Source organism: Tenebrio molitor, chromosome 3, assembly GCF_963966145.1.
Source record: "Tenebrio molitor chromosome 3, icTenMoli1.1, whole genome shotgun sequence".
Classification (NCBI taxonomy): Eukaryota; Metazoa; Arthropoda; class Insecta; order Coleoptera; family Tenebrionidae; genus Tenebrio; species Tenebrio molitor.
The window spans coordinates 20230604-20239050 of record NC_091048.1 but is presented as its reverse complement, the minus strand read 5'-3'; the positions used below and the strand labels follow the sequence as shown (position 1 = coordinate 20239050).

Genomic DNA, 8447 nt, shown 5'->3' with positions numbered 1-8447 from the left:
CTTAATATACTATTACTTGTTTTGCAAGCTTTAAACTGTCATTTTGTCTGTCATGTACCCGTTTTCTGTTATTCTAAATATTGTTGCATTCATCTTGTCGTTTATCTTTGTGATGTACTCAACTAGTTAATTTCTAGTACTTCGTTAACCTTAATTTCTGTCTTTTGTATTCGTTTCAATTTCTTTTTCATCAAAGTTATTACAGGCATTTTTAATAAAAGGTATTTTGCGTCCCTCACATGTGTGTTTTATTTGCGGCACTCTTCCAACTGGAACCCTCACCGTTTGCATTCCGAACCTTTTCCGCCAAAAGAAAATCACAACGAAGGGCTCCTCCGATTCGATGACGATCACGACCACATTTGTTACCGTTTTGCGCAGGTTCAAATATTTGGCGGAAAAAGTAATGTATTCAAATCATTACACAATTCTTCTGAAATTGTGGAATTGTTGGTATTTCGTTCTCATTTGCTACACTCCAGGCTGCTAAAGCTTCATCATAATGGTGAATATTAAGCTCATTATCCTTTGAGTTTAGTAATAAAGAAACAAGCTTTTTAACCCCATTAATTGAAGATAGGAAAGCAGGGAGGCAAATATCGGAAATGCGACGAATTCCCAGACCACCAAATCTAATCGGTAAAGTGGACTGACGCCATTGTAAATCAGTTAAACGTAAATCAAGTATTCTCTCTAAATAAGACTTTAAAGAAGAATCCAATGAATTAACATAATTAGAAAATTTCCAAAATGGAGTTGTTCTTAATAAAAAATTAAATTTTGGTATGAAAAGACAGTTTTTGATTAAAGTATAAGCCACGTGTCTGTTAAGGAGTTCAGCTTTGTTTAAAAGATTTTCAACTGTAATTATAGTTTTTTCGACGGTGTTTTTGAAACCTTGGTCAAAGATTGGAGAGCCTAAAAGAGATAAACTTTCTCGGTCACAGATTTTAATGCCTGGTGCTAAATTTTGAAATTCCTTTATGACTTTTAAATCTGTGTCTCCAGAACAGCAAAAGATCTCGCATTTGTTAAAGTTTAATTCAAGGCCAATTTCCTGAGATAAATTTATAACTTTCTTAAAGTCGGATAAAACTACTTCTGGGTAATCAGCTAAGGTTCCATCATCTAAATACCATATATTCATTTGAGAATCCAAAGATAAAATAATTGGTTGAATAGCAAGACTAAAAATCATGGGACCGCAGGGATCTCCTTGCTGAGCTCCAACAGAAGAAGAAATTAAATGATTACCGAAAAATAAAGTTGAAGGATTTCTATAGCATTGATAAAGATAAGGGTACAGAAGTGGGGTATGACATTGGATTTCTTTCAGAATACAATCCCGTTCGACTGAGTTAAAGGCATTTTTGAAATCTAATTTAAGAAGAACTTTGCCACGGTTTTGATCGTTATTAACAAAGGTTCGTGTGGTATGAATTGCTGCTTCGCATCCTAGTTTAGTTGCAACTCCAAGTTGGTGTGGAGATAAATACGAATTTACAATATTTCGACTTTGAAAACAGGCTAGCTTTGAGGTCAATCTTCGCAAACAGTTTCCGATAGCGATCGGTCTAATTCCTCCATCTTTTTTGTTAAGGGCACATATAGACGCACCATACAATAAATGGCAGATTTCTGAAGGAAGTTGCCCAGATAATAAAAAATTGCACAGTTTGGTTAAAGCTCTTAGTGCCTTCTGACCTGCTTCACCCGCTGACAAAGATATGATATCTTTCAAGTATTGTGGTCTCATGCCATCTAAACCTGGTGAAGAACCGGCAGGAAATGAATTGATAGCTTCTCGAACGTTTTGCTCATTGACTATTAAACTAATGTCTCCTGGTTTGAAAGGGTCTGGGAAAAAAAGTTCGCGAGATGGTGAAGGATGTTTTTTTTTAAGTTCTTCAGCAACATCTTCGTTGAATGAAGCTAATGAGTCATCCGAGGACAATAATTTAACAGCTCCTCTGATATCAAAATCGGCTACTTTTGCTTCTACTTTCTTAGCTAATGATAAATTTGTACGTTTCTTAGAACCAGTTCGTATTTGAGGTACTTCAAAATTAGAAAGATTTTCTTTTATATGCTTATTCAACAACTTATCAGATTTCTCTGCTACATTGAAAGCTCTATACGAAAAAAGCAAAAGATTCTCAAAGGATGATAATGATTTGGTCGAAAGACAATTATTAATAATGGAACTTAATTTATCTGCAGCTAAATGTCTGCAAGCTTTTGGAATTCTTCTAATAGTTGGTAACTGAAGTTTCAAATTAATTAGCAATTTTGTTATTGAATCGGTTGAAGAAGAAGTAGAAAAAGTTGATAGATTATTATCGACATGATACTTATCTACGTGAATTTTCAATCTGTTGTTATCCTTAAATGATTTTCCAGGACATAGAGTACAACGTAATCGTTGAGATCCATCAGGTTGACTATCTTGTGATCCGGATTGTTTCTCATAGTCCATGGAAGTAGGTAGAGATTGATGGATTGTTTCATTTTTCCTTCTTGTTTTATCAATTTTTGAGGAAAATGATTCACACAAAAAAGATTGTCCCATTAGTCCATGGATTCTTGTTCTATGAATTTTAAGACCCTTTTCATTTTTAAAGTTCCTGTTGCACTCTTCACATTGAAAAACTAATTTATCTTCATAAATTGTATTTTGACATTTCTGTTAAATTCAACTTATTAAAGGATACACAACCACATTATATTTATAAACCAGAAAGTTGTTTAGAAAATGACAATTACAAATTATATTTTGATCGGACAGTTTTAACTGACATTCACATTGAGCATAACAGACCAGACATTATTATTTTAAATTAACAACAAAAGCAAGCATATCTTTTAGATATAGCTGTTCCAAATTCACACAATATAACACAGACATATAATACAAAAATTAATAAATATTTAGAACTCTCCGTTGCTATGAGAAATCTTTGGTGTTTAGAAAAAATTTCGATTTTACCATTTATAATTTCTTTTTAAAAATTTAAAAATTTTGGACTTAGAAAACACATTGGTGGTTGAAATTCAAAAAGGTATATTATTATACTCGTGTCATATCGTGAGGAAATTCCTTAACATTGACACAGAACAGAAAACACAAAAAAGTCAAAATGTGGAGGCAAGACGCCGGTAATTATGTTGATAAGCACTGCACTATTACTTGATAGTATTATCCGTAATAGTGTATGTACTCCGGCAAAATTGCCGTGCCGCCGGGTGGAGGTGGGATACGAAAATTATATATATATTATATTCTCCCTTAGGCAGAATATAGCCTAAGGGAGTTCGTTTCGGCTCAGGGACGCGAGGGTCGCGGGTTCGATTCCGACCCAGGGCGAAATTAAAAAAAAAAAGGCTATATTCTGTCTCGTGATTCGGAAGTCACGTTATGCCATTGGTCCCGGTCTATTGAGTTGGTCATCATGCCCCTCATAGATTTGTAAACCAGTCCTAGGCTGTGTAACAAATTTTTAAGGCAGAGTATAGCCTAAGGGAGTCCGTTTAGGCTCAGGGACGCGAGGGTCGTGGGTTCGAAATTAAAAAATTAAAAAAAAAAATAAAAATTAAAAAAAAGGCCATATTCTGTCTCGTGATTCGGAAGTCACGTTAAGCCATTGGTCCCGGTCTATTGAGTTGGTCATCACGCCCCTCATAGATTTGTAAAACCAGTCCTAGACTGTGTAACAAATTTTTATAATATGCTTAATAAGACACTTATAAGGTGGCTCGGTGGCCGCATGGCTGTCGGAGAAAGTACTCCGAGGTCGCGGTCCCGATGCTAGTGGGTTCGAATACCACCGAAGGGGGAGGATTTTTTCAAAGGAAGGAACCTCCGCCGGGCCATGGATGTGTGTGTATGTCTCCTCGGGGCTGACGGTAGGGTAGTGGAAGGAAGAATCAACACTCTTTCGGCCACCACCGCGAGGTCAGCACGGGTTCGAGTCCCGTCGGGAAAAGGCGCCCATGGGTGTATAAATGTTGTTGTGTATGTCTGTGAATGTGAGGTGGAATGGGCGTGGGTGGCCGGGGAAAGTGCCCCGGAGCCCCGTCGCATCACCTGAGGCAAAGGAAATTGGAATGGAAAAAACGGCCGACCGAAAGGTACCGTAAAAAGCCGTATGGCTAAAAAAAAAAAACGGGAATGGCAATTAAAAAAAAAAAAATAAGACACTTATACATACCTACAATAATTAACTATTGGGGATGCAGCAGGGAATGCAGCAACTTGAAAAGCATCAGAATAAATGTAAATGTACAAGACAGTTATCCAACTGCAGAACAAGTAATCAAGTATGGAAAGTGATACATTACTGAACGAGTAGGTATACTCGTATTTCGGCACGAGTGTTGGCGAGTACGAAAGTGTATTAGTGTATTCAAGGAAATATTTTTTTTTAGTAAATAAAAAGTTCGATAACAATAAACACTGCGTCAACAGTATAAAAATAAAAATAAATTTGGGTATAAATAGCAGCTGTATATACAAGGGACCCTTTTTAACTAATTTTCGAAGGTTTATCTCAACCCTCTCGACAAATATAGAAAAAAGGAAAACAATTTGCACTGGAAAAGTTCTCAAAAAAGAAAAACCATGTTCGCGAATAAATTCTAATTATCTGAAGTAGAACTGTGAAATTAAAATAGGGGCGGTCTTGTTTATACTTGCATTTCAAGGAGAGGTACACAGGCGTGGCTACCGAGATGCGCCAGATGTAGGGGAAGGGCGACCCAAAATCGAGTGCATTGGCGTAGTCCAGTTCATAACACAGAAAATATCAGATTTTCACAACAGGGAGTTGTATGACAAAAAAAAAGAGACGGTAAAGAACAATAACCTGGCTGTGATTTGCGACAAAATGGCGATAAATCAGTTGTTGGAATGAAATTCCCTAAAAAGTACAAACTAACGCCCCTACTGTCTAGGTAAGCCACGCCACCGTAGACCGAAACAGATTTCTGCGCACGTTTATAGACGTGTAGAGTGCATTTCAACGAGCGGTACACAGGCGTGGCTACCGAGATGCGCCAGATGTGGAGGAAGAGCGACCCAAAATCGAGTGCATTGGCGTAGTCCAGTTTTATTTTTGTTTTTACTTTCACAACACAGGAAATATCAGATTTTCACAACCGGGATTAGAAATCAAGTTGTATGACATAAAAGAGAAGACGGTGAAGAACAATAACCTGGCTGTGATTTGCGACAAAATGGCGAAAAATCAGCTGTTGAAATGAAATTAGAAAATTCCCTGGAAAGTACAGTTGCGGCCGTTGAAAACTCAGACACTTTGACAACGCCAAACTTTTGGCTTTGTAAATGGTACTGAAAGTGACGTTTCCCGAAATGTCACTCAAACATTATCCACATTAATTTCTTTCGCAATGGCTGTTATACTCACACCGTCCCTCAGTCAAATACATTTTTGCAAATCAGATAATTGCGGCATTTCAAAAGTTACGCGCGATTCTGACCTAATATGTCAAATACTGACACTGACTTTATAATCCTTGATGAAAATCCTGTTTACGCTAATCAAATTTCGGAATTTATACAGAGTGTTTAAATCTTTCCTGTCTGAGATTTCAACGGCCGCAACTGTACAAACTAACGCCGCTACTGTCTAGGTACGCCACGCCACCGTAGACCGAAACAGATTTCTACGCAAGTTTATAGACGTGTACCTCTCGTTGAAACGCACTCTACCTCTCGTTGAAAAGCACTCTAATAGAATGTCGAAGGTCTGATATTGAGGTCGTTCCAGTACCCTACTTGAGAGTGCGAAGAATGAATTCGTCGGGATGCACCCCATTCCATTCGCCGGACTGAAATGAAATTTAACTCTGCGGCTCCATTGATGTTTTCCTTCCACCACTCGAGACTTTTTCTAATTGCTTCGTCTTGCAAAACGTCCATATCGGACAATTAAAATTCACAAATTTGTGCCAAAAAATCGCCTTATAATGACATCTACGAAAAGCAACCAGATATTTTTTTAAATTCTGTTCTGTAGGCTTGTAAAAAATAATTTTTCCTCTTTGCGTCAATGAACTTCCTTATAAATTGATGTGATTGGAGAGAGATTCCTGCACGTTTGACGTCTGTGCGAAAAGTCAATTAGATGGAGAAGGTCTTTTGTAGTCGGGGATGCAAAATTATTGGGGAAAGAAGTCGTCGGTCTAGGGGAGAAATAATTTTCAGAGTTAAACGGTGGCTGCCGGTGGTGAAACTCGTGTGCTTCTCGAAACGTTTGTTACAAAGAAGCAACAGGTAGGAATATCTTTTTCACACAATTAACTGTTCCAAATATCAGAAAGACACATCTTAAGCTCCGACTTTTCTAAATTATATTAAAATTGAGTAAATAGGTCTCGTGGGAAATGCCACTTTAACTTATCAAATCTTCATCAGCATATATTTACAGTGCATATACAAGTATATCGTTATCAATTTCCTTACAGTTTCAACATCCGCTCCAATTTTACAATGTCTGTGATTAAAAATATTGGGTGGGTATTCCGTACATGACCGTATCCCGCATTGTCAGCGGAGCAACGCACGAAACGTCGAAATGGCACTCGCCGCAGGTAAAGACTTGGCACGACGCCAGAATCGGGAATATTTTCAGTAACGCACGAAATGGGAACGCACGAAATGGCACTAATTAGCGCCTTACATTCCTCGACGCGCCTAGGGATGTAATCTTGGCGTTCTGGCTTTAATCATGAACTTCTCCACCTTGGTGTATAATATACTATTTGGTGGTACTGAGTTCATACGCTTTACCCAAAGAGAATCCATCCTCTGCCCTATTTGTGCAACCTTTTGCACTATAACCGGTCACTTCTATAAATTGGCAAATTTTTGTAACTGAAATGTCACAATGATGCATAAATTTAATAAAATAATTTAAATAGGCCGTGGTGAAAGTGAGCCACCAATGAAATTTGATCTCGCTATTTGCGCTACTCTTCTCTAGGTACACTAGAAAAAACGATATCGGGCAAGCGTACAGATGATACCAAAGGCTTCAAAAACAAGCTTCTTCACGTTTTATGTTTTCGTGAGTTTTTTGGGACTTCGGATGCTTAAGATTTTTTATTAATCGATAGCTCCAGCCTGTTCGCAGGTACTTCTTGAGTTTTCAGAGTGTGGTGAACCTAGTGACTGCTTGCTGTTGAAAACTGAACAGACTCCACTTCCCGTGTCCACGGTAATAATGTACTTACTATCTTCCCGCAATTTTCGTATTTTCGTATTCCACTCATTCCGTTTTTGTAAATGTACTCTCAAAAATTGTCTTAAGTGACAAATATTAACATATCATTTGTAACTGCCTAAACCCACTTAAAACTTTTTATACAAATTCTTTATTGTGAATCAGTCCCCTACTTACAATAATCAGTACCTATTTAGCAACATTTAATCAAACCTGGATATATAAGTCCGATTACGCTGGAGAAAGTTAGTATGATAAATTTTAAGTAATTTATAAGACCTATTTTAACAATGCTTAATACTTATTATGGGATTTTGGTTGTGTCAATTTTGTTTAAACTAATATTTTGTGAAAAAATCGTTATTGTGTGACCGATGGCGACAGTCCAGGTATGTTTATTGAGGATTTTATGAATGCAGACAGCGAGTACATTGGTAAATATAATAATTTCAATTTTATATTTACATTATTATTTTATCGTTGACTTTATAGGACAAAATTCATTTTATTTGGACAATAGCACAGAACAACTCAATTTAATTCAACATAACAGTATGCAACATAACAGTACGTGGAGAATAGTTGATTCTGTTCGTGATAAGACTCATTTATATGTAGTGGATGAGCGATGGGAAACTTTTCTAGACAATCACAACAATCCTCGGAAACATTTTATTGGAATTTTCAACCAAAGCAAATTGTTTTTTATAAGTGTACGATTAACGAACAAGTCATCACATTTCTCAAGTTTCAAGCTTAAACAAGTATGCCTACTTTATCCATTTAGTATAAACTTTTATGTGTGGATTTAGAATCATGAATTAATAATAATTAATAAATCGATCAAATCATAATTAAATTAGGTATTGTATTGAGAGACGGCTGAACAAAGTCAAGCAGCAATTTAACCGTAAGGGTAGATAAAGTAATTAATTTTTTTTATTAGCCTAACAACGCTCATACTACCGAGATTTTAAAATGTGATTTATTTTTTTTATTACTTAACAATGCTCATACTAACGAGATTTTTGTAAAATGTAAAAGAAATGTTTTAATAATAAAATACAAATGCTATAGAAAAAAATTAAATATTATACACTTCTCGAGCGTAATTAGAGTCTCGACTAATGTCTCGACGCTGAAAAACGTTCTCGAAGATAAAATACAATTTTTTGTAACTTGCCTCCATTTTGATTCTTTAATAGA

General features: G+C 36.4%; 1 protein-coding gene across 1 annotated transcript in view; it reads left to right on the top strand.

The window, feature by feature from the left end:
* The first annotated feature begins 7478 nt into the window (after window positions 1-7478).
* Window positions 7479-8447, top strand: part of LOC138126520 (tyrosine-protein phosphatase 4-like) — a 35792-nt gene continuing 34823 nt past the window's right edge. Inside the window, exon 1 of the mRNA XM_069042281.1 lies at window positions 7479-7630. Coding sequence (XP_068898382.1) covers window positions 7616-7630 — 15 coding nt within the window. The 5' untranslated portion in view covers window positions 7479-7615. The remainder of the gene's footprint in view (window positions 7631-8447) is intronic.